The following is a 26,428-nucleotide window of genomic DNA, read 5'->3' as shown; positions in this document are numbered from 1 at the left end:
ACATGCGTTTTCTGGATTTGTTTGTTGTTATTCTGTCTCTCACTGTTCAAATAAACCTACCATTAAAATTATAGACTGATCATTTCTTTGTCAGTGGGCAAACGTACAAAATCAGCAGGGGATCAAATACTTTTTTCCCTCACTGTACAGGCAAAGAGACTAAATGGAGAGGATAGTGAGGGATCATGCAGAAATACCCTTCTGTCTGTTTAGCTTTCATATGAAATAGTGTCGTTGAACAAAGCTGCACTTGATTATCATCAAAAGTGCACACACATATTCATAATCTTTACCAATGATACTATACTTCAGATCATGATCATTTATCATTTTCAAGCACTATTTTTTTCTTTTTTTTCTTGATAAATACAATGTTTTGTAAGTAGAGTATAATTAGCATGGCAAGCCAAATCATTTTGGAACATCAGGACCTTTACTGTTGGCTGGTCATTAATCAAATGTTGAAAATGATATAGGTGTTTCACAGTTATTAACGCTATGCACTCTGAAGATGGACTCCTTTGAATAACGGGACAACTTGAACTTTGGGGTTAAAGGTCAGGGCATGGAAAACGAATGTGGTGAGCAAGCAGGAGCCCTTGGACGAAAACAATCTCAGATATCAGATGGAAAATAGGACGGGGGCGTTGGCTGATTTCGACGGGCCGCTAAATGTTACCAAGCTGCACCTGTTCAGGCCTGCAGGGCTTTTTTTCCCCACAACAAGTGGACAGATATAACTACCCCCCTGAATCCTCCCATCCCCAGTCCACAGCAGCATAGTGGCAGGGTTTTGGTAACAAGCGCAACACATAGCATTAATACGCAGTGTGTCAGGGAGCTACAGGAGTGAGATATATTTATAAATGCCCAACACTCACTGTGGAAAATATTCTGAATCGGTGCAAGGCTGTGCTGAGGTCGTTCACAAAAATATCCCACTAGGCCAGATAGCATCCGCTGGATAGACTAAAAATAGCCCCACTTTGTCTTCACAGGGGCTATAAGTGGCAACTGGGATGGTATTACTATGATACTAGCAATGGAGTAGTGGCATGCTTATTCTAAACAAGTTATCCAGTATTTATAGGCCTAAACGTTTGTATTAATATCCATATAGACACGACCCGGCTGGATATCCCCTGAAGTCAAGTTGAGCTTGCAGGCGTTCATGCTTTGACAGCGTTGCCATGGCAACGGGTCGGTGTAGGTAGTAGCGTCCACACACACCGGAATAAATGTCAACTTTGATCCACACGCTGATCACAAATCTTAAACCTGGTGCCGATATAGGATTCTTCTTTTGTCTAAAGGCTGTAGTCACTATCCCTAATTTACAGTGCTATTCTAGATGGATCTATTACCAGATGGTCTTCAACACTTTTCATTGATTCAGATTTTCTAATAGACTAATACTGTATGACCCCATGTTTTGTTGGCCTATTGGAAACCAGTTTGAAATAGAGTTACTTGTCATTGGACTACAACGGACAATTAAATCCATTTGAATCCCACTTTGTAGAACAATAGAATGTGAAGAAATCTAAGGGGCCTGAATACTTTTGCAAGAGCTTTTATCAAGAGCACGATATTCAAATACGACACGGATGTATTTTCATTTGTGTCTGTTGGCGGCAATACAGACTCATTTAATTCTGTTTAAAGTCCGTTGTGTTTCAACACTCAACAAACATTTTACAGACAAATAATTGATTTATCTTCCTTCACTCTCTTCTCTAGAGTACATGTGCTTTTCATGAGTTCTGTGATGTTTTGGGTCTGTGACATGAGCTAATTGTGAGATAGCTGTCACTAGTTTTATCCAACGCACATAAATACTGTCTAATCACTAATCGACAGTAGATTCTCATCACTACCGCCAACTGATCAACATAAATGCTCAACACAGATATATCAAAGCACCTTCTCTATCTCAATGGACGGGAACTCGTTGACCTTTATGCTATCAAATCATCCCAGGAGCTAGTACGGTGGCTGTATCCAGCAAAGTAGCAGGACAAGTGGAAATGGGGTCGAAATCCCCAGCAGCTGTGAAAAAGTGTGTGTGTGTGTGTGTGTGTGTGTGTGTGTGTGGGTGGGGGTGGGGGGGTTACTGGCAGGCGAATCCCTGGATCAGGCCCAGGGATTGTTCCAAAGGGAAACAGCTAGGCGCAGCTCTATGAAATTGGAGAAAGCTAACACACTCACGCAGAGCATTGGAAACTCTCTAGGTTCCACTCATCAGTGCCAGGGACCTGAGAGGGACTTGTAGGCTCATGTCAGCCCAAACCAGGAGCTAGAGTTTGACCAGGCCCAAATCACACTGGGTCAGAAATAGCCACACTGCCTCTATTTTTGACCCGTCTGCTGCTGTAAGGGTATCAGGTCCATGCCTCTCTTACCCTGGCTACAGGGTATTTATAGGGTGAGAGGGCTCTTTTGTGGAGTCACAGTGGCTATAGTTAGGAGCTGCTGCCGCGTCAGCTGACGCACACGTCATGGAGAAAGGTGACAGAGGTCAAGATCACGTCTGGAGCCGGAGCCTTGTGTTTGTCTACCGTCCTCATCCTCTGGGTCTGTTCAGTAAGGCTGGTCAACGTTTCTACCAGACCTCTGAAACGGTTACATTCATATTGATCTCCACAATGTTAGTAGTAGTAGAAGTTGTCCATGGTTGACCAGGTCCATGGTGTCCTGCAGCTAAAGAATTACGTTGGTATACATTTCGTGCGTCAGAAAGGTGAAGGATGGGCCGAGACGGCTCCAGCCAGGATATGCTGAGGAATGCGTCTGCCATGTGTCTGCCATGTCAGTCTCCACTAAAATCCCCCAGCAACACCCCAGGAAGCTGTGACGGTGGTGCCAGAGCCCTGCCCCATGGGATCTGGCCTCCTGAAAACACTGGCCTGGCACGATGAGCTCGGCTCTGCGTGGGCTTCCTGTTAAGTTATGGGTTTTGTGGCCCAAGATACCCTTTCTCTCCCAACTTAGAAACGTCCAGGTGTCTCTTTATTTCCACAACTATATCACCTACTGTGTATATTGACATTTTGGTCATTCAGCACAGGATTTTGCCCGAGCACTACACGGCTGATTCAAATAACCAACTCATCATCAAGCTTTGATTATTTGAATTAGCTGTGTAATGCTAGGGCAAAAACAAAAACGAGTTTGGGAAACCCTGATTTGGCAGACACTCTTATCCAGAGCAATTCATAATATGTGCAATCAATGTACATTTTAACATTTAACACAGATATTTTTATTTGTTCACCCTTTATGGATTTCTTTATTTTTTATTATTATTAAATGAGTGGTGGTTATAACAACAAAAGAACAACCGTTTTATTGTTCAAAAGGGGTTGACCATCTCCAGTTGCAGCTACTGTACATAGCTGGCTATTGCTGCCATGGCTGTATATGTGAAACAGTGTACAAGTAAACAGTTGACAAATGTTTAATTGCCGGCCAGTGCCAACACAGCACCCAATCCCCATTCATCCTTCTACTCTACAAATCATCTAACAGACAGCCAAGTTGCACCAACCTGCGCGTGTTTGTAGTGCCTTGGGACATGCCAGACATGTTTTGGATTCTGCTGAAGAAAAGCAGCGTTTCTCCCGGCCGGCAGTGACTGGCCGTGTGTTTAGGGAGCTCTCTCCACTCAGCTGCTCCACTTGTGCTGAGCAACTGGAAAGAGTGGACCAAGCCCCCACCGTATCCCCTCCCGCAAGGCCTGGCATGGCGCCACAGCAGCATGCAGCTGGCCTCCCTCCACCTGCCAATAAACAGATATATTTAATAAGAATTTTCCATGCACCATTACAAATGAGAAACATCACGGTTTTATTTAGACTCTTAAAATATCCACCTTCACCAGCTGCCGTCCAAAAATTAATTAATTAGCTGAGGAAAAATAAGGGGCTGTGATTTAAATGATCCCATCTCAGAGACCCCTGAGAGATCCTGCCTGGGGATAGGGGTGTCACAAGAACACTGCCAGAATGTCACCCACACTGTTTTCCGTTTATCCTAATCGCTCTATTCTCCAGTTTCCTGTGTGCCCATGATGATATTTACAGTGATCTCACAATGCCAAGAAATGGTCGTAAAGTAGGAACGTGCCGGGTCACTGATAGGAAAGCGCTAACATTTAGTTCTAATACTCTACTTGTGCACTCTTCAGCACTCACTTTTGATTTTAGAAAAGTGGGTTTCTTCAATATTTCTTGACTTAGACAAGGGCTTGTGCTTTCATCTCTGTGGTTCATGTCTCCCATGATGATGCATGTTTTCATATTTAGGCATATTGTACAAAAGTAGGTATTTATTGTTTTTAAACAAACAAAGTTCATACAAAATGGTATACTCCAGCTATACATTTCCTCAAAAGGCACAGGTAATCATCAATAACACAATCAAAAACTTCAAGGCTTTTAAATTTGAAGTATTTTTGGCAGCATGCGATAACTTTTCTCTTTTTTTTGTCAAACAACTACTTCATATATCAAATATATGACATAAGAACGTCTTTGGACACAGTCCGTTGTGCTTATTTCATGAGCTTGAAATGTCAGAGACCAAAAACATACAGTAGTCAGAGCTCCGTGTCACTAATAGCAGTCTATCTCCAGTGCTTTGTGAGGGCACAGCAGTCTGGTGTTAGTAGAACCAGACATAGCCTAGGCAAGTAGGCAACAGGCTCAGAGTGGCCAGCACAGGCAGTAAATGGCATCAGGACAGTGGGCAGCAGCCAGACTCTTCATGCTTGGAGAGCAGAGATATCCTGGAGAAGGTTTTGGAGCAGCTCTTGCACTGGTATTTCTTGATGTCAGAGTGTGTCTGTAGGTGTGCTCGGAGGTTGGAGCGGTCAGCAAACGCCCGGCTGCAGTGTGGGCAGGAGAAGGGCTTCTCACCTGAAAAAAGGAATTGATAAACTCAGAGCCCTAGTGGGTAACTGAATATGGGATGGTGTGAAGTCAAGCTCAATTCATGAAACAGGGGAATAAAGGTGAAAAGTGTTGCCGGCTGTACATTACTCTGTCCGTACCTGTATGTGTGCGAATGTGTCCCTGGAGCAGCCAAGGCCTGGAGAAGGCCTTCCCACAGAGCTTGCAGACGCAGGGCAGTGTGTGTGTTCGGATGTGCATCTTCAGAGCTCCCAGGCTCACATACTCCTTGTCACAGTACTTGCAGCTGAAGTACTTGTGACACTGCCACTCACAGTGCAACTGCCTGTGCTTGGCCAGCCCAGAGAAGGTGAAGTAGGCTTTGTGGCAGTCGAAGCATTCAAAGCACTCCTGACTAACACTAGAGCGAACAAGGCCCAGGAGGGGATTAGGCATGCTGCCCCTCTCCTCCAGGTGTCTGAAGTCCTGTGAGAGCAGGAAGGTCTGGGGTTCCATGGTTCCCAGGGGCTCAAGTCCGGAGTGTGAGTCTCTTAGCGGACTGTTGTGAGACACTGACAGGGGGTAGATGATTTCCTGTGTTGAACTATGCAGGGACAAGCTGGTGTCCCTTGAAGGCAGCCTGTCTACCTGTGGAAAGTGCATGGAGGCTGGTGTGGGGATGAGACTTGGCCCTGGCAGCCAACCCTCCAGGGGCTGAGGAGTGCTGGGGATGTAACAGGCTACCTCAGGCTGGACCAGGCTGTTGTAGAGATCTGTAATGACACAAACACCATTTTATGTTAAAACTGTTTTACAAGTACACTCAAATGTTTTAATAATGCTCTATGAGAATAATTAGGTCGAATTCAGTAATAAGTTAAAACATATAGTTAAATATTTGACATTCATTTACATTATTAAGAGCAGTCTCAAAGTAACAGAGGGACTGTATTGTGCATATCGATTTGCATAACATCCAAAGTTCCAATGCATTCCCATAGCATAGCCAACTGATTTTAGTCACATACATTTTCTTTTCCACTTCTATAATGGTCATCTTTGACAGTTCAATACGGGAGGGTGAGAGGCTAGCTCGCTTTAAGGGGTGAATTGGAACAAAAACACAGACTTAAGGCACATTTTGGGGTAAAAGGAGCCTCGGAGGGCACTACATTAGCCTCTTGAACGCGCTTAATAGGACCCTTCAGATCCCAGGAGGGACTAATAATAAACTCTTCTTTTGTGTGACAGATTTTGCACCTGCTAAACTCCAAAACCGCATTTGTCGTATCCTATTCCAAGGTATTAGTTAAATCCATCATTATTTACTTTCCTATAACTCAAATCATATTGTTTGAGTTATAGGCCTAGTGTGTTCAATTACTCACGGCAAGAATAGAATTCATTTTTAAAATGGGCTATGAATGGAATAAAATAAATATAATTTTTTTTCTGAAATAATGCCAACAGACAAAATAGCAAAGGTATTCACATTGGTATTTAAAAAAATATATATAACTACTGTAGATGAGAATATACAACACAACGATAGAAACATACAATTTAAGTAGATTTTTAAAATTAACTGTACCGTCTGCTTTTGAATCCAGAATTCCATAGTTTGGCTTCTTATTAGTGAGATGTTTCTTCACCAGAAACGACCTTGGCATCTTTGTTATATAGCTCTGGGTTATTGATGAGTCTGCAGCGTCGCAATAATGTAACAAGTGAGTGCTCGTTGGATGACCTGTTGAATAAATAGCTCTTGGAGGCTGTCTTTTGCCTTGCATTCTTCAGTGGAGTGGAGAGAGTCAGGTGCAGGGGTCGCTAAAAATTTGCATACACACCCTGTCGGACCAATTAGAATGAAAGGACAAGTGCACCGGGGCGGACCTCTGCGTCGATCAGCATACCCCAACTAAACAGGTGCATCGCAACACACTGTATACAGTAGTCAGCAAGCCCGTAGACAGGCGATCTGAATTTGCCCTGCCCGACTGGCTTTATTAGTAAAAAACAATATTGGCCTACCGGTATTTCTTTCTCTATATTTTACTTTATTCTACAGAGGTTCTCACTATCACATGGTATAGCAAAAAATGCCAAATAAATGTGTTTTTTTTGTTGGTTGAACTAGCCGTCAAAAACGTTATTCACCTCCATCCTAAAAATGTGCTCAAAGTCCAGACCTATGATTAGGCAAACTATAGGTGTTTATTTGAATGAATGAATGCACTTTTGTATCCTATGCTTACTTGTATAGAAAGACAGACTTGAAGTGTTTCGTGAGAGGTTCCTCGTCTATTATTCTCCGTTTCTTTCCATGTCTCATTTGAAAGCTTCGGAAACAAAGCGCATTCCCAGACCGGTCATTTTCCATTCCGTGAAGTGCGTCCTATTGAAGCAGCCTATTGAAGCAGCCGAACTAGCGGTCAAGGAGGGGAGGTCATTGGTGTGGAGGACTGAAAGCAACATTATCTGCTTCTTTTTTTTTTACGATGGTGTGTAAGTATTCACTTCCTTGAACAGTTCAATGTGTAGAAAAAAATGATATACTGACCTTAACCACCTACTTCTAAAGTGTAAGACGAAACAAATATTTTTATTTAACATGTTTAAAAATAGCGTATTTAAGCAATAATGTGGTATATGGCCAATGGCTAAGGGGTTCTTATGCACAACGAGGAGTGCCTGGATACAGCCCTTAGCCGTGGTATATGGCCAATATGGCCAATATACCACAAACGCCCGAGGTGCCTTATTACCAACGTAATTAGATCAGTACAAATAAATATTGTTTTACCTGTGGTATACAGTCTGATATACCATGGCTATCAGCCAAACAGCATTCAGGGCTGGAACCACCCAGTTTCTAATGGAGATTATAGGCTACTTTAGCCACCGATTCATATACATGTGATTCAAGGCACATTATAAACTCGGTGGTTCAAGCCCTGCTGATTGGCTGATCAAATGAAATGGATTTATAAAGCCCTTCTTACATCAGCTGATATCTCAAAGTGCTGTACAGAAACCCAGCCTAAAACCCCAAACAGCAAGCAATGCAGGTGTAGAAGCACGGTGGCTAGGAAAAACTCCCTAGAAAGGCCAGAACCTAGAAAGAAACCTAGAGAGGAACCAGGCTCTGAGGGGCAGCCAGTCCTCTTCTGGCTGTGCCAGGTGGAGATTATAACAGAACATGGCCAAGATGTTCAAATGTTCATAGATGACCAGCAGGGTCAGATAATAATAATCACAGTGGTTGTAGAGGGTGCAACAGGTCAGCACCTCAGGAGTAAATGTCAGTTGGCTTTTCATAGCCGATCTGATAGGCGTAGTGTATCAGTCCGTCTACCACAGGTATGACAATATTTATTTGACTGATCTAATTATATTGGTAAGCAGTTTATAATAGCAGTTAGGCACCTCTGGGGTTTGTGGTATATGGCCAATATACCATGGCTAAGGGCTGTGTCCAAGCACACCGCGTTGCATTGTGCTCAACAGCCCTTAGCCACAGTATATTGGCAATATACCCCCCCCGGCCTTATTGCTTAAATATAAAACTTGTACAATCTGTTCTGTGGAACAAGGAAATGCCATCATTCATTGACCCAGACCTGTTTCATTCTATCATTGCCATCTAGTGCCTCATCTGAATTTCATTAATTTAGCTCATATAAAAAAAAAATTTAAAAAAAAAAGACTGACATGTTGTAATTTATTTATTAAAACTATTCACATGGCCATCAATGTACCAAAGGGATATCCTTTATAAAAAAAAATTCACAAGTGCTTCTTCAGAAGCAAGTAGAAACAAAAAACATTTAAAATGAAAAGGAACACAAAAGACCCAAACTTATATTTTTATCAAACATTTTTAAAAAGCGTTTGAGCTTGATAATTCATCTCAGTTAACAAAAAAATCCTAAGGCTGATTTGGATTTGAAGTAACTTACATTACATGCCAATGTATAGTCTTTATAGAAACTTTATGATATGACACCAACATAGAAGCAAGAACCAGCAAACAATGCATATTAAATTCAAGTACAATCTGGGGTTATTAAGAGTCCATTAGAAAGCACTGCTGAACTGTGTAAAATCTATGTCAACATCCTGCTAGTGCAGAGCCAAGAGTGTGCCACCCTCCCCATGCTGAAGACGAGCATTGAACACAATTCTCTAAAATGTTCCCACGGCTGCACAAATCAAACTGTAAATGTGCCCGAAACACACAAGATGGGAAATAAAGTTAAAAAAAAGGGTCTTCAGCCTACAGACCCAAGTGTGGAGAACTGGACGCTTTCCAAGCAAAAAGGTAGAGAGGCTGACTGACTTCTCAATCCTCTCCTCCTCCATACATGTCAGACAGCTTCTTGAAGCGCGGGCCCCACTGTTGAAGGAGGTCGTAGTCCTGGTCGTCTCCTGAGCTGGAGGAGTTGAGGGAGCTGAGAGAGCCGGCCTCAGAGCCACCTCCTTCATAGTCAAACACCAGGAGGGAGTCGTAGGGAGGAGCAGTGGGGTCGTTGTCAGCTGCCTTCAGGTTCTGGTCAACAAAGATTACACATTACCACCTTGGTGAATATACAGCACAAATTCTAAACAAGCATAAACTGACATTATCCATGTTAAATCCAGTTACTTGAATGACAAATCATCCCCAGAAGACTTAGATATGATCTTAACTGTGCATTCCACTCACATTATAAATCAGTTCAAGACTTTACTCACATCATCAATGAAGTTGCCTATGTCGGCTGGGTTGGCGGGTCGTGGGCGATACTCTGGCCGGGCCATGGTTGGAGCGATGTCATTACGGAAAACATCCGGACGGTTATCCAGACCTCTGTGCAGAACACTCAAGTCGAAATCCTGAAGGTGGAAAGATGTACAGACATGCATTATATTACAAGATCATGCTGTATATAGATTCTCCTACTGTATTATTGATTGTGTGTTTGTTTATTCCATGTTTAACAGTGTTGTATGTGTCAAATTGCTTTGCTTTATCTTGGCCAGGTCACAGTTGCAAATGAGAACTTGTTCTCAACTAGCCTACCTGGTTAAATAAAGGTGAAATAAAAATAAATCAGAAGACACAGAAGCATCAACTTTAGAAACATTGACTGAGATGTGTTATTGCATATCCCAATAATAAATGGACACTTGGGAGAGCCTAGTGGGCTTGTTCTGAGCTAGGCTGCAGTCCAAATAAATAGATTTTTAAGTTTGCCGACTTTTCTTAGCGGATGTACAATCGTCACAAATTTAATTATGGGGAGTTTCAGGACCCGGAGAAAACAATTATACACTCGCAAACGTGACTAAAAACAAGGGCTGAGGGGCTTACATTGCAAACTTCCATTGCTTGGCTAATCATTTGGACCGCCCTCCAAGATGGCGACGGGGATTCATCCAAGGGCATAAGGCGAAGGTAAGCGGACGAAGGTGTGTCTTTTTTGAGAGTCTGAACCACAGCCCTAGTCTGGTGTGCTCTTCCCTCACCTGGTCATCCTCGCCACCTCCCTCCTCGTCGTAGTAGTAGATGTTGTCCCTGACATCGTCCTCCTGCAGCAGAGGCTCCTTCTTCTCACCACCTCTCTTCCTCAGGAACATGAGCAGCAGAAGAGACAACACTGTGGAGCACAACAAACACACAGGGCCTTAACGCACTTGCACTTCATTGTGTATTAACAACTACATATGTAGGCTTCGAGGACAGCAATGACCAAACACGTTAGTGCCATGTTAAACAAATGAACAACTTACATAGGAGTAGTAAAATGGCTCCTAGAATTCCCAGAATGCTAGAGAGGCCGAAGCCTGCTACAGCTTTATCGGCGCACTGGACATCAGCTCCTTTGCAGTCACACACGGAGGCCAGGATGGTGCTCTCCTGGTGCAGGCCCTGGTTGTCAGACACTCTCAGGACAACCGTGTAATCTCCACTGTCCAACATAGTCTTCAGTGTCAGGATAATGCCAGTTTCTGAGATGGAAAATGGTAACATTTAACATCAAACAATGCAGTTATTTTAAAGGGGGGGCTAGTACTGTAGTTCTGGGAAAAATCAACACATACTTGAGTCATTCATTCTGGCAGTCCAGTTGGAAAGGGACGACCCCTGAAGCTGTACAGTGTATGGAGCAGCGAAGCCCGCTCCGTCTTTATCAGTGATTGACAGCAGCTGTGGGGAGGACTCCTTGTTGCAGACCTTAATCATCCTCTCGTCGATGGTTGGAGGGTTGTCATTCACATCCTCCAGCTCTATGATAAGGGTGCCAGTGCCCGTTGCTGGGATTTCATCTGCAAATCCAAATTAGAGCACTGTCACTCAAAAGGTCAAGTTTAGGCTGTGGTCATCTTCTAAACTTGAAATGTGAACAATTAATATTAGAGAAAGGGTTAATTGAAATACCGTTGTCAGTGCCCAGAACAACAACAGAGTATTTGTTGTCTTGGACAAAAGTGGATTCTCTGTCCATGAGAGTCTTGACTTTTATCAGCCCAGTGTCTTTGTTGATACTGAGCCATCCAGCAACATCATTCTTAATCTTGTATCTGTGAAGTAAATGTACAAACATCTGTCACAAATTATCCTCTTCAAATCTTACAAAAATATAATAAATTGTAAATGAAGTTCTAATCTTACGTGACTTTCTGATTCCTTGCAGTGTCTGGGTCTGTGGCTGTGTACAGAACCAGGTCGCTGTCCACATGGAGGTCCTCAGGTCTTCTGATCATCTTCTCCACTGGTTTGAAGACTGGAGCTTCATTCACATCCTCCACATTCACTATAACAGTAGCAGTGGAGGTGGGCAGAGGGATGGCAAATGGGACTTCATTCACCACAGTGACCAGCAGAGTGTACTTGTTGTTCTTCTCAAAGTCAAGGGGCTGTATTGAAAGAACAGGAAAGCCCATCAGAATAGGAATCCTTCAGACATTATAGAATCAGGATAATGGTGTTTATATCTACAAGCATACACTCCCCTACATATTTATTTGGACAGTGTAGCCAGAACTTAATTTGGCTCTATACTCCAGCATTTTAGGTCAAATGTTTCATATGAAGCAACGGTACATAACAGAACTTGAGGGTATTTTCATAAATAAAATAACTATGCATCTAGTCGCCCCCATTGGAAAGAGTCATAGGTATTTGGACAAATTCAGTGTATTAAAAGTAGTCAAAAGTTAAGTATTTGGTTTCATATTCCTAGCACGCAATAACTACATCAAGCTTGCGGCAACAAACTTGCTGGACGCATTTTCAGATCGTTGTGCCCAATAGAAATTAATGGTAAATAAGAATCCCTTACTGTACATAAGAATATGTTTCTGAAGAATTTTACATTAATGTGGATGCTACCATGATTATGGATAATCCTGAATGAATCGTGAATAATGAGTAGTGAGAAAGATCATACGCCCAAAACATGCTAACCTCTCACCATTACCAACAACCATTTTTTGGGGGGTATGATATTTATCCCTCGAACTCACTCATCGTGATTCAAGAGTGATTCGTGATTATCCATAATAAAATGGTAGCATCCACATGAATGTAGAAGTGTTTAGAAACTTTCTTATTTACAATAAAATAGACTCCAAAATGACAATACATTATTTACCGTGCACTTCTATAGACCCCTTTGTGTTTGCAAACATTGCTGCACAAGAGCGATATGCACAAGTTGGTGGCAGAACAAGGGAGAGTTCTTATAGAATGCCAGCAAGATAACTATTTACATGTTGCTTGTAGTGCACATGTAGACCTTAATCATCCTCTCGTCGATGGTTGGAGGGTTGTGCATTTCACACTACTTTTGTATTATAATTGGATTTTAAGCCTCATATGAATCTGCTGCTTAATATAATGTTTGTCATTAGTGAATTTGTCCAAATACTTAAGACACCTTCAAAATAGGCGGACTAGAAAAAGTACTTTATTTCTAAACTGTATTAAAAAAAATAATAATAAAAAAAAAAATGTATTTAACTAGGCAAGACAGTTAAGAACAAATTCTTATTTACCATGATGGCCTGCAAAAGGCCTCCTGCAGGGGCGATATGTATGAAACTACTCTCTCTCGCAAAAAAAAGGTGACATTGTGTACAGTCGCCTCATATGAAACATTGAATCTCAAATAAAAAAAATATATAGTATAGAGCCAAATTAAATTTCAGCTTCACTGTCCAAATAAATGACTAAGGGGAGTGCAAATGGCTTCCTACAGGATACCATTCTAGAGTGGAAGCTAAAAAGCTAGTGACAGGCTGCTTTTGCTACACCTCCAGAGTAGCAGCTCAATTACATCTATTGGAGAAGATTTCAACATACCTTTTCTGTCGTAATGATGCCTTCCAGCTTGCTAGGGCCTGTGCTCACACTGAAAAGGCCTTCAGGGTCCCCGTCAACTATCTTGAAGGTGGTGGCCCAGGCAGAGGAGTGAGGATCATCCCCATCAGTCACTGGCATTTTCACCACCAAGGCATCTACTTTATTCTCTGGGACTGACACAGTGTACTGTGTCAGAGGAGGAGAGAAGCAAGATCATAAAGCAACAAAGGGCAATTTGATTATGTGTTAACACGGTTTTAAGGCTTCAATTTGAAATGTTGTCTTCACAAATGTGCTTACCGAAGGCGTCACAAACTGTGGCGCGTTGTCATTGCTGTCCGTTACTGTAATGATGGCTTTGCCAAAGCTGGTAAGGCCATCTCCCTCCAAATCAGCAGCTTGGATTTCCAAAGTATATTTAAGAATTTTCTGAAACAAATTTAGTAAACTAAAAATCACAAATGTAACGCATGTAGAAGGTACACAATGAATAAATGACCAACAAGACTATCGATTTGAAAAGAGACCAACCTCTCTGTCCAACCCAGGTGCATTAACCCGAATCCCTCCAGTCACAGGGTTGATGACAAACATGTTGGGGCTTGGTAGTGGAGGCTCCTGACTGAGAATGGTGTATCTGACATCAGAATTGGCAGAGCCCTCCTCATCAGCATCAGTGGCTGTTACCTGCATGAACTCATCACCTGAATAGAGTGAAAAAAATTACAGAATCGTCCTAGCATTATTTTCCTTAAAAACCATCACATCATTAAGTACTGTAAATACTGAGCGTGTGTGAACATACCTGGTTTTGCTGCCTCAGGGACTGTTCCCATAAATGGATTTTGGGTAAATACAGGTTTGTTGTCATTTTGGTCGATGACTTTCACAATGACCTCCATGGGTGCCTCAGCCTTACCTGCACCCACAGCAACAGCATGGGCTAGGAGCTACAGAGAGATGTAACAAATAGTTTAAAACTACATATAAAAATCCGTTTTCAATTAAGTCAAGGAAAGAAAATTAGGATACACAAACCGTACAATGTATTTGTCTTTTTTCTCCCTGTCCAAAGGCTGGGTCACATAGAGAATCCCAGAGTTTTTGTCCACAGTGAAGAGTCCCACAGGAGGTTGGTCTGCCCCATTGCCAGTGATGCTGTACATGATCTTCACCTCTTTATCATTGCTGGACCTGATCTGTTTTACAAGGATGATAATGTTCACGTCAATTACAAAATGCCCAACACCGACAATGGAAAAACAATCCTTAACCTACAAGACACTTACCTGCACCATAATCTTGGGGAAGGGGCCTCGCTCATTCTCTGGGAAGTTGACGGGAGGAATGACCCAGTCCCTCTTCCTTCTTTTCAGACCTCCTGAAGACTTGGGGAAGTTCAGAACAGGTAGAGACAGACTTGATCCAGGCTGTGGAATTGAAAAAAACCCATGAAATATCAAGTCTATGGTTTACAGGTACTAAAATAAAAATATTTTTACAAAAACTGTCAGCAAATATCAATTTACCTGAAGAATAAAATAAATAAAAAATCTGTTTCAATGACAGAATATTTCCAGCTATAGAAGCCATTGAAACACATCCAGAGAGATGCAGTTGCCCATCTATCCACTAGAGGACAGCATAGTCAATATTAATTTGACCAGTCATACCTGGGGCTGGGTGGTCATCTCATGGTGATGGTGGTAGTGTCTGGCCTCATGCAACACTCTGACTGGAACAGTGATCTTCTTGCCCATGGACTGGGTAGAGACATAGAACTCCTTATGTCCATTATGCAGAGTCACCCCCCTCTTCAGTTTCAGCGTCCCGTCGCCATCTACTTTGAAGCGTGAATCCTCGGAGTGAAAGAGAAAGCTGGTGCGGCTGGTGCAGTCATCAAAAACCACTGAAAGGTGGTCAAAAGATATCCTTTTAAAATTATCACAACCATAATTCGTATGTGGGTCTAAAAAAATAATTCAACAACAGGAGCATATTTAAAGCACTGTCGCTTTAATCTCAAATTCATAACATAAGAGCCCTATTCTATCAGTGCTTTCTAGATAAACTGCCACCACAGACTCACTCAGTAAATTTATGAATGGAATACTGGTCACAGTAACAAAGCAGCAAATGACCTTCTAAAAAATAAAAACAGCTAGGCCTAAATCACCTCATGATCACAATTCTGATCTGCTGCAAAGACATTGTGCAAATAATAATCCCTGCATAATGTAAAACTCTCCAACATGTCTGACTTGCAAAGGAGTAAATTGACCCATATCCTCATGTAACTAACATGACATGTATAACTAGTACTGTGCAACTTAGAACAATATACCAGGTAGAGATGAAGCTGTCATTGTATACAAGTAGTCTACCAGAATCATCCTGTGTGGACAGAGAGGGCAGAGTTGACCAGCCCTGGGTTAAGACTCAAGGACAGGTGAGCAGCAACCCCTGGTTTCACATTACTTCTAAAACATCCTGAGACATAGACCTAGCTCTACAAAAGAGGCCTGAGTCACTTAGGTTTGAGTGTCTCATTATGCCCCTATTATGTTAACAAAATAGTACTTTTTAATGACGTACAATTCAGTTTTTCCCCTCATCTTTCTGTAGTTTCATTTAGGCCTAGACTGCCCATAAAACATGTCCGTTTAAAACCCCTAAATCAATACACCTCTTTCCAGCCTAATGAACTTGTTAAATGTTATGCAGAAATTCTGTAATTACATAAAAACAAGGTGGGGTTGAGAAGTAAAACTGAATTGTAGTACGCCAGAGTACACACTTCTGCTTATCCTATTGATAGTTAGGTACTAGAGAATCAGGTAGGTAGATGTACAGCGACTACCACTCTTTAGGCCAGAAGGCGGTTGTCTTGAACAAATTAAAGAAAGCTGTAGGTGGTAAAGCTCAAGTGCAGAGCAATAAAGAATCAGGCCACCTGTCACAAAAACATTTGTTTTACAACTGGCTGTCACCAGCGAACTCACACAGGAGAGAAATCTCACCACTGTTTTGATTGTTGGAAGAGTTACTTTAGGTTACATTGTTGGTAAATCAGGCCTAAGACTGTTGTGTCGTCTGCAAACTTGATTCTGCTGTTGGAGACGTGTGGCCACGTAGTCATGGGTGAACAGGAAGTACAGGAGGGGGATAAGTGGAGATAACTGTGACTCAACCGTGACTCAACGCTCCAGTCGCATTTCTAGTGCATACGGATGACATGTCTTTTTTCCCACTGCCAATTTGATAAACCATTCTAAATTTACTCATATGTAAAATTTGTTTTAAGACAAGATTAAATTGAGAATAGTCTGTTGGGTGAAAATATGATCACTTGAGAGAACAACATGTGCAGCCTGAGAAGCTTTTTTTGAAACTTTTTCAAATAATGAAAAACCTATAGTCGCAAATTTGCATTTTCAAAACTCAGACCATCAACAAAACAAAAACGGTGTTTTTAACCATGTCACCTGCGTTTTATATTGAAAGTCATGTTTTTGCGCCAATAGAGTGCGCATGGGGCGTGCAACTATAGTTTTCATTCATACAAGTGTCACACAAGACAGAAAATAGCTCATTTTGATCAGATGACAGAAGTGCAATACTATTTGGCTAGCAACCATACAAATAAATGAGCTTACAATGAAAAAGCACGGGCTTTTGGGCAAAAACTATGCATGGCCATCATATATTTCAAATGTGTATCATAGAAAGAAAGCAGCCAGCTATATTTCTTAATGTTTTGCTTGAAGTTTATCTTGCATTTTACCAGAGAAAAGTAGCTACACAGTTGGACCCCCTTTTCCTCCAGAACAGCCTGAATTATTTGGGGCATTCTACAAGGTGTCGGAAACATTCCACAGGGATGTTGGTCCATACTGACGCGATGGCATCACGCAGGTGCTGCAGAGTGGACGGCGGTATATTCATGCTGCCAACAGCCTGTTCCATCTCATCCCAAAGATGCTCTATTGGGTTGAGGTCTGGGGACTGTGCAGGCCACACAAGTAAACTGAACTCTCATGTTCCATGGTTGTGGCCCGCCTGTTAGCTTGCACCGTTCTTGACATTGTCTTTCAACCCCTCTCATCAACGAAATGTTTGACCCACAGGACTGCAGCTGACTGGATGTTTTTTGTTTGTCGCACTAGTCTCGTAAACCGTAGACACTTGTGTGTGTGAAAAGCCCAGGAGGGCGGCCACTTCTGAGATACGGCGTGCCTGGCACCGACAATCCTCAGTCGCTTAGGTTACTAGTTTTGCCCTTTCTAACGTCCAATCGAACAGTAACTGAATGCCTCAATGCCCATATGCCTGCTTTATATAGCAAGACACAGCCCCATGACTGTCTGTAGCAGCGATCCATTTGTGAACGGGGTGGTGTACCTAATAAAGTGGCAGGTGACTATTCGGGACAAGGCACTTAAGCATATCTTCTCCGCTAAATGAACTAGCCTACAGCCTATAATGGCATGGCACAGTCAGATAACATTACCGTAGGCTGACTTCTTCTGAAATACATTTTTCCTAAAATAAAATCATGGATTTATTGTGATGTGTGTATTAAATAGATTTATTACACTTTAAAAATGTATATGTTCCAAAGGCGCTAGGGATGTTAACGGTTACTGTTAGCCACTGGAAATACATTTGACTGGTCATGCTTAATTTGTATAAATTGAGAGGAATTATACTGAACAAAAATATTAAAACGCAACGTCTAAAGTATTGGTTTCATGAGCTGAAATAAAAGAGTCCAGAAATTTTACATAGGCACAAAAATATCATTTCCCTCATTTCACACACAAATTAGTTTACATCCCTGTTAGTGAGCATTTCTCCTTTGCCAAGATAATCCATCCACCTGACAGGTGTGGCATATGAAGAAGTGGATTAATAAGCATGATCATTACACAGGTGCACCTTGTGCTGGGGACAATAAAAGTCCACTAAAATGTGACGTTGTGTAACAACCCAATGCCACAGATGTCTCAAGTTGAGGGAGTGTGCAATTGGCATGCTGACTGCAGGAATGTCCACCAGAGCTGTTGGCAGTGAATTGAACGTTAATTTCTCTACCATAAGCCGCCGCCAATATAATTTTAGAGAATTTGGCAGAACGTCTAACTTGCTTCACAACCGCAGACCACGTGTAACCATGCCAGCCCATGACCGCCACATCCGGCTTCTTCATCTGCGGGATCGTCTGAGACCAGCCACCAGGTCAGCTGATGAAACTGTGGCTTTGCACAACTGAAGAATTCTTGCACAAACTGTCAGAAACCGTCTCAGAGAAGCTCATCTAGCACAGTGGTCTAAGGCACTGCGTCGTAGTTGCTAGCTATGCCACTTGAGATCCTGGTTCGAGTCCAGGCTCTGTTGCAGCTGGCCGCAACCGGGAGACCCATGGGGCAGCGCACAATTGGCCCAGGGTCGCCTGGGTTGGGGGAGGGTTTGGCCGGCAGGGATGTCCTTGTCCAATCGCGCACTAGTGACTCCGGTGGCAGGCTGGGCGCAGTGCACGCCGACACGGTCGCCAGGTGTTTCCTCCGAAACATTGGTGCGGCTGGTTTCCGGGTTAAGTGGGCACTGTGTCAAGAAGCAGTGCGGCTTGGTTGGGTTGTGTTTCGGAGGACGCACAGCTCTAGACCGTCGCCTCTCCCGAGTCCGTACGGGAATTGCAGCAATGAGACAAGACTGTAACTACCAATTGGATGCCACGAAATTGGGGAAAAAGAGGGGTAAAAGTTTAAATATTCTTTTAAAAGTATATATTTTTATTATTTAGGAAAAAAATACAATTTCAAAAAGAGAAGCTCATGGCCCTCACTGGGGTCTTGACCTGACTGCAGTTCGCGTTGTAACCGACTTCAGTGGGGAAATGCTCACCTTCGATGGCCACTGTCACGCTGGAGAAGTGTTCTCTTCACGGATGAATCCCGGTTTCAACTGTACCGGGCAGATGGCAGGCCGTGTGTATGGCATCATGTGGGCGAGCAGTTCTGTTCAACATTGAACAGAGTGCCCCATGGTGGCGGTGGGGTTATGTATGGGCAGGCATAAGCTATGAACAACAAACACAATTGCATTTTATTGATGGAAATTTGAAGGCACAGAGATACTGTGACGAGATCCTGAAGCCCATTGTCGTGTCATTCATCCGCCGCCATCACATCATGTTTCAGCATAACGCACGATCCCATGTCCCAAGGATCTGTACACAATTCCTGAAAGCTGAAAACGTCCCAGTTCTTCCATGGCCTACATACTCAGACATGTCACCCATTGAACATGTTTGGGATGTTCTGAGGTGTACGACAGCGTGTTCCAGTTACCCGCCAATATTGCACAGCAATTGAAGAAGAGTGGGACAACATTCCAAAGGCCACAATCAACAGCCTGATCATCTCTATGTGAAGGAGATGTCGTGCGCTGCATGACACAAATGGTGGTCACACTAGATACTGACTGGTTTTCTGATCCACGCCCATACCTTTTTAGGCATCTGTGACCAGATGCATATCTGAGATCCATAGATTAGGGGCAATTTTTTAAAATGTAACTAGGCGAGTAAGTTAAAAACAAATTCTTATTTACAATGAAGGCCTACCCCCGGCCAAACCCTAATCCGGACGATGCTGGGTCAATTGTGCGCTTCCCAATGGGACTCCCGGTTGTGATACAGCCTGGAATCGAACCAGGGTCTATAGTGACGCCTCTAGCACTGAGTTGCAGTGCCTTAGACCGCTGCGCCACTCGGCAGCCCCTAATGAATTTATTAGTTGCTCCCCTAATATGAACTGTCAAATCTTAGAAATTGTTACACGTTGCGTTTCTATTCTGTTCAGTGTAAATTGTCGCTGATGTTTTTATGTCATTAGTCGTCATGCATCTTATTTATCACACGTGCACTTCATAGAGCCTAGTTTGAGAGGAAATATCACCTGTCAGAGAGCAATACAGCTGGATGCTGCTAGAGTGAAACATGTGTCCAGTCACTGCGCAACAATTATAAATGCAATTGTGTGATAAAAACATGGTTTTGGTGGCCACAATTAATAAGAGGATCCCAGCTTTCTATTGCCTTTGCATTCTAGTGCATAGGCAAGGTAGGCAGGCTATGACATGTCTCAACCACTTTGCAATATGAGCTGGAGGCTGTAGGCCTATGCATTTTAATACTTATTTACATTTACATTTTAGTCATTTAGCAGACGCTCTTATCCAGAGCGACTTACAGTAGTGAATGCATTCAGTTCATACAACTCAGTCCGGCTTTTAACTTACTCTTGAAAGTTGTAATAGTAGAATGCACAAATTGGGAAGTGCATCATCAGTTTTTTCTCGTCATGTCAGTCATTGCATACCTTTCCCCAATCCTGGAAGGGGGGCCTGAGTGAAAAAGTTTGGGAACACTTGACCCATTGTACAACATCAGGTCTTACCAACACAAGCCCCAGGATCTCTTTACACCATGATCACTCACTTTTCAAAACAAATGCCAGATGCACACAGAGGACATGTCTCAACTTTTCATTGAGAGGATTTTAGCATCTCAATTTTGTCTTTTCTTTAATGAAATTCCTGTACGGTTAAAAAGTGTTTTGTACAGGAATCCTTATAGAATCCATTATGTTATTTTTCTTCTCATGTTTTCTTAATATAGTGTTATCCTGTTAGGTTGGCTCTGCATTCATAAACAAAATGTCATTGTTTGCTGTATATGTCATTGTTGAGTATTCAATCTTGTTCAAAGTAAATAGCCTACTTCCTGACCTTAAATAGAAACATTTTATAGAGAAGCCTAGACTTAACTATATCCTTTTAATACCAACAACCATGACATGACTGTGCTAAGCACAGAAAGAAAAGTTAGACGCATAGAATGAACTTATGTTTGAAACATGAACATTTTACTTCATTATGGGGCATGTCTTACCTTGCTTCAAAGCAGCCTCGCCAAAATCCCACCATAGAAACGTGGAGGCAATTATTTTATAAAGATTTCCTCATATGCCATTGAAACCAGCATTTCTCTCCTGTTTTATTGGTTTTCATAAACTTTCATTGTCGAGAAGCCAAAATCTTAGTTATATTAGTGAACCCATCCTAGTTGTTGCATCTTTAGATTCCCCCTTTAAGTTTATCAAAGATGATCATCCCGGTCCCATATGGAACCACACTGTTATGAACTAAGTTAAGAACAGCACTTAGTTGCATGAAAATATCCGCCTGACAATTTCATGATCCCCACAGGCCTAGCTATACCCGCATAATATTGCCCAACAATAGCAAGACACTGACGTCAATCTTATGGGTTAGGAGTGAAACTAGAATGGATTCCTGACCTTGCCGCAACATGTAGATGAAAGTACCAAACTTTATGTATCATAAGAGACAAGAATAGATTATACTGAGAGTCTGTAGAGGTCTTCCCGTAACATATCCCAAAGGGAGGAGAAATAGTTGTAAAGCAATGACTAAGACTACCTCCTAATTACTGTAATATTTGGTACTAATCATGGAACATGATCATGGGAAATAGGTTGCTACACAAAGGGATTGATTGAGGCAGTATTTCTAATTTCCTATCGATATGCATGATTCATTTGTAATATGCTGGCAGTTGACGTGAATGACAATCAATGTCAGAAGTCACTCTGAGGAATCTAGGCCAGCCTAATGGTTGTTCCAGGAAGTCTAACCAGTTTTACTCTACTGATCAGATCTTGTGCCTACATGCCCAGTTAAACTACTAGAGATGTAGCATGTCTCAAGTAGTTCACCCAGTCTAGTCAACCGTTTTACAAAGACAAAAACAGCCTTCAGTTAGGTCACAACTTGATGAAAACATAATTGAAAGCCATAATGCAAATCTAGCCTACTAAATTGGTCACACAATTGTGAGTGAGACTTTGTTTTCTTAGCAAAGGTGTGAAAAATCCCTCCATTAGTCCCAATGCTATACACCACAATGCTATTGTAAACAAACTAACACTGAGAAAACAGGGGAAGAACAGTACCATGCCATATTTGCCAAGTAATGGTTTGTCTGTACAATGTAGAACTGTGGCAGTTTGATTAGGAATCAAGGGAGAAGGACCCAAATCTTGAAAAACAAAATACTTCCAATTGAACCACTTCTCACAAATTGAACAATGGATAAACATTTATCAATGTGTACTGAAATATTCAAAGCAGAAACTAAAATGTAATCTGAAGTGATGACACCCATTTCAAAAATATATAGTTGGCCTTACGCAGCATTCAAAACTGCGACTCGGGAAAGAAATAAAGGTCAAATCATGACGCCATTGATCTTCAGGTCTGAGCTCTTTTAAGAGACCCGAGTTCCAGAGTTGGAATTCTTTGTTGGATGACAGTTCAAAATGTTTCAGTCGGAGCTCATTTTTTCCCCGAGTTCCCAATTGTTTTGAACGAGGCGTTAAACATTTTTGCTCAGTCGTATGCCAAGAGCGCTTAAACTACCATTTGTTAGTTCTTACCTTTTCCTAGTCTCCGGCCACTTTGTAAGTGATTTCTTTCCACTTTGAAAATGTACATTTCCGAATTGAAACCTGGTATACATTTTGACTCCTCCGACGACCCTGGCTTGAAAGCCTTACAAAAAGGAAAAAGCAAATAACGTCAGTTTCATTATTTATAAATCAACTACACAAGGTCATGAAATCAATATTCACCAGATTACCTTAGAAATGCTATTATACTACCATAATTACTATTGTTGTTGATCTTCTACAAATACCACAGCACCCTACTGCGAAATGTGGCACAAGTATAAATAAAAGCTAAGAATAATACAAAACAAATATCCGGGTGCGTTAACCTGGTAAAGTTAAATAATCGACCAACGCAACGCTGGCTAAAACAAATATACCCAACAAATCATGAAAAGTTAATAAGAAAAAGTTAATCATAAATGAGTTAAAAAAGACCAGTAGGCTGTAGCTGAACCAGTATCTGTGACTTAGTGTTCCCAGGTAAATGGCGTAGCCTACATTGCATGTTACTTTCAGAGTAGAAACAAACAAAAAAAAAATCTTACCTGGAGAAACAATGTTAATAACCCCAACTCCACGAACCAAAAGGCCCCCATTTGTTTTGAATAATTTCAGAATAGTCGTTCCACCAACAGTAAAAAGTAATCAGTTTACGCGTAGACGGGAGGAAAAGTCTCTTGTTCAAATGTGAGCTTTCTGGATTGTCGGTTAAATTGAAGAAATGAGTTTCAGCAGGTAGTTTCTGGAGAGTGCCGTGTGCAGGCAGGTGACGTCGCAAATCCGCTCGCTCCAAGTATGGGCATGGAGGGGAACGGCTCCTTATACCCGCACCTATGAAACACAGGTAAATTGTCATAATCCAGAAACCGACAGCAAGGGTCCTATGTTCCAAATTATTACACAATAATGTGAGAATTCCGATCGAGAGGAGAAGCACTGATGAGGAAGAGTGGGTTCAGGATCAAACACGGATGTCAGTCATTCCATTTCATGATCTACCTAGTTTCAAACAAAACACAGTCAGCAACACTGACAATAATTTCACAGACTGGAGTTGTCTATATTTGTCAAAAGCTGTAACTTGTCAAAATAAACTTCACATTTTAACAAATTACTGATAAATACATATATTTTAATCATGGTAAAAAAAAACATATACCATTACTCCATTTAGCCTAGTCGAAATAAATGCCGAACATATTCTTCACCATACGTTTCCTCTGCTTGTAGTAAAGTCTGTGTGTCAATGTGAGAGACCCTGTGCTATTCTACCACTACCACTTCTCTCAAAGGAACCATTCATTTTGCTAGTTTGACCCCAGACTGCATGATCCTAAAGCCTGTCCAGTTGGGGAATGAGACGCTTTATTAAAATCAACCCAATTTTATAAAACCATTATAGTACTTAAATACTATTTATGTTGAGCTCTCTTTTACTCCTCAACGCTCATACTGCTGTAGTTTACATGGCTGCCCTACACAACTGAGCTAAACATAATCACAATGAGTAGCCTAAACATCTCCAGTCAGCCTAACATATCAGTACAAAAATGATGTATTGTAGATGGGCTTTACTCCACTACCTGAGGATTTCTGTGGACCTGATTGGCTACAAATACAGGAAAAATTGCTATCACATCTCCATCATCCTCACCCCAGACATGGTGGCAGATCAACATTACAGACCCTGCTTGCTTTGGATTCCCTGCAGCCTTGTGAAGCAATGGTTGAATGACGTGAGTTGACTCATAAGTCTATGGTGTCACCTTGTAGAACCAAATACGTCCTATAGACCTAGTCTTTGGTAGTAAGTAACCTCTATAATATCAATTAAATTATTAAGATATGGAGAGACCGGCCTGTTGGAGAAAATAAAAGTGCTTGAGGGTTCCGAAGGGAAAGTATGACATGCAAGATATTTATTTATCCATTCAGTCAGTGACCTTAGAGTACAGATAATATTGTGGATCATGAGTTTCAAATGTGATCAGTTTGTGACCCACATCCAAACATCACTTCCTTCACTTTTAAGGCTTCTACTCATGATTCACAATATGGGTATTCATTGCTAGCTAGCATAATCATAAGCTCCACATTTGTTTTAGCAGTCCCTCCCCTGTTTATCCATGATTGCCATGGCATAAGTAGAGGCACAAAAACTATGCACAAAACTACTGACTTCAATTGAACTGATGCTGTTTTCAATGGCGCCGAAAGTTGAAATATCAAAGCCAAACTGGATGTTAACCCTCCTGACTAGTCTTCACTAAAACAACAACACTGTAAGACATTTTCCATTTTATTCTCAATAAATGTTTAGTAATATCACAAACTACGAATGTTTGAGGCCGTTAAAACGATGTATTTGGACATGAGAGCATGTTTTTCAAACGAGCTAACGTTAGCTAGCCACGATCTTTTGCATGCCATCCGGTGATTTGGTAATGTGCGCGGCATAATGACGCTAAATAGCCTACAGAAAGCTGCAATCCAACAAGTGGGTTGAGTGAATTGACGCTACCATTACATTTCTGACAACTGTTTTGAAAAGGTCCGAAACATTCTGTAGTTGAGCTACTAGCTAGCTAACGTTAGTCCTGGCCTACTTGCCATGGGGCAACTAACGTTAGCTAGCTAACTACTAGCATTTACTCTGTAAAAAGTTACAAGTCAAGTCTGACAACAATGGATAATGTGGGAAAAATGGTTTTGGTTTGAAATTCACTTACCACTTGCTTGAATAATGTGCTCGACTATTCTTATTCTTATTAGCTATTATACCAGCTATACTTGCAGAATAGATAACTGCAAAGCAAGACAATGTTAGCAGCAGAATTTAGATTGGCGTGTGCGAATGTGATAAATGCGCGCTTTTTATTATATCGCTTCAGATGATTAGTTACTGTATTTTGACATCTAAATATCTCTTTACCCCGTGTCGTTTTTTGTATGTTTCTTTTTCCGCCATGTTTTTGTAAATCTCACTGACTAGACCTCGGTAGGTCCCATAATTCAATAGACAAGTAATGCATTGCTTTATACTTGCTTTATAAGTAATATTGAGCAGTTTGTGATGTTTCTGAATAGGAAATTATCCAAACACAAAGTGGTGTAATAAGAGGAAATGACACCATATGAAATGTAATCCAGTTGTCTCCACTCAAACCATTTGACAGTTATCAGAACCTCTATTTAGAATGAATCTGATGCTCACAGCTCCACAGTCACTTGACATGAAAGTAGGAAATAGTGAGAAGCAATTTTATGATCTTATCTTCTCTCTTCCAGTTCCCTTCTTTGTGTTGTATAGACCGTCTCTGAATAAACAGCAGCTGGTATTGTATGATAAGTCAAATCGTCTGTGTTTTGTAAGTATGAACAGTGGAGTCCAATCAGAAATTACATGGTATGTAGTCCATATCTAACAACTGACTTAATCACATGCCTCACTTCATGACCCAGCAGATAGATACTGTAGCGTATTGTTTGATGGAATATATTTTTAGGCTTTACATCCCATTTCTGACTCGGAACATCACAAATCATTTGAACTTCTTCCTCATAATGAATACATTAACACACTACAGGGTAATTTGCTACTGCAGTCCTAGATAGACGTATCATGCACTTTTTATCCATTGTGTGAGACTCACGTC

General features: G+C 41.6%; 2 protein-coding genes across 2 annotated transcripts; both read right to left on the bottom strand.

Annotated features, from left to right (window-relative positions):
* Nucleotides 1-4,269: 4,269 nt before the first annotated feature.
* LOC106562074 (zinc finger protein SNAI2) lies at nucleotides 4,270-8,481 on the bottom strand. Its single transcript, XM_014126621.3, has 3 exons — nucleotides 6,481-8,481; nucleotides 5,051-5,662; nucleotides 4,270-4,916 (listed from the first exon to the last, which is right to left on the bottom strand). Exons 1-3 carry the CDS (start codon nucleotides 6,677-6,679, stop codon nucleotides 4,735-4,737), a joined length of 993 nt encoding a protein of 330 aa, XP_013982096.1. The 5' UTR covers nucleotides 6,680-8,481; the 3' UTR covers nucleotides 4,270-4,734.
* A 120-nt stretch (nucleotides 8,482-8,601) lies between these two features.
* On the bottom strand, nucleotides 8,602-25,600 carry LOC106562057 (cadherin-1). Its single transcript, XM_014126600.3, has 17 exons — nucleotides 25,502-25,600; nucleotides 23,318-23,603; nucleotides 22,758-22,872; nucleotides 14,910-15,145; nucleotides 14,526-14,666; nucleotides 14,280-14,435; nucleotides 14,042-14,186; nucleotides 13,768-13,940; nucleotides 13,537-13,665; nucleotides 13,237-13,422; nucleotides 11,545-11,789; nucleotides 11,311-11,453; nucleotides 10,974-11,198; nucleotides 10,662-10,880; nucleotides 10,398-10,528; nucleotides 9,624-9,764; nucleotides 8,602-9,438 (listed from the first exon to the last, which is right to left on the bottom strand). The coding sequence occupies exons 2-17, from the start codon at nucleotides 23,366-23,368 to the stop codon at nucleotides 9,232-9,234; spliced, it is 2,643 nt and encodes an 880-aa protein (XP_013982075.1). The 5' UTR covers nucleotides 23,369-23,603; nucleotides 25,502-25,600; the 3' UTR covers nucleotides 8,602-9,231.
* Between the last annotated feature and the right edge of the window lie 828 nt (nucleotides 25,601-26,428).

The sequence above is a fragment of the Salmo salar genome, chromosome 11 (assembly GCF_965601325.2).
Source record: "Salmo salar chromosome 11, fSalSal1, whole genome shotgun sequence".
Taxonomy (NCBI): Eukaryota; Metazoa; Chordata; class Actinopteri; order Salmoniformes; family Salmonidae; genus Salmo; species Salmo salar.
Note: the sequence above shows the minus strand (reverse complement) of the source record. Positions and strands in the feature narration are given on the sequence as shown.

Bases quoted from the DNA above. Each gene is read 5' to 3' on its own strand.
- LOC106562057 (XM_014126600.3), bottom strand. From the start codon at position 23,368: ATGGGGGCCTTTTGGTTCGTGGAGTTGGGGTTATTAACATTGTTTCTC. The intron at 10,529-10,661 runs GTAAGTTGTTCA...TGTGCTCCACAG, and splicing joins AGCCATTTTACTACTCCTAT to TGTTGTCTCTTCTGCTGCTC. The intron at 9,765-10,397 runs GTGAGGGAAGAG...TTCCACCTTCAG, and splicing joins GAGGTGGCGAGGATGACCAG to GATTTCGACTTGAGTGTTCT.
- LOC106562074 (XM_014126621.3), bottom strand. From the start codon at position 6,679: ATGCAAGGCAAAAGACAGCCTCCAAGAGCTATTTATTCAACAGGTCAT. The intron at 5,663-6,480 runs GTACAGTTAATT...GTGTCATTACAG, and splicing joins TCTGGATTCAAAAGCAGACG to ATCTCTACAACAGCCTGGTC. The intron at 4,917-5,050 runs GTACGGACAGAG...TCCTTTTTTCAG, and splicing joins ACACATTCGCACACATACAG to GTGAGAAGCCCTTCTCCTGC.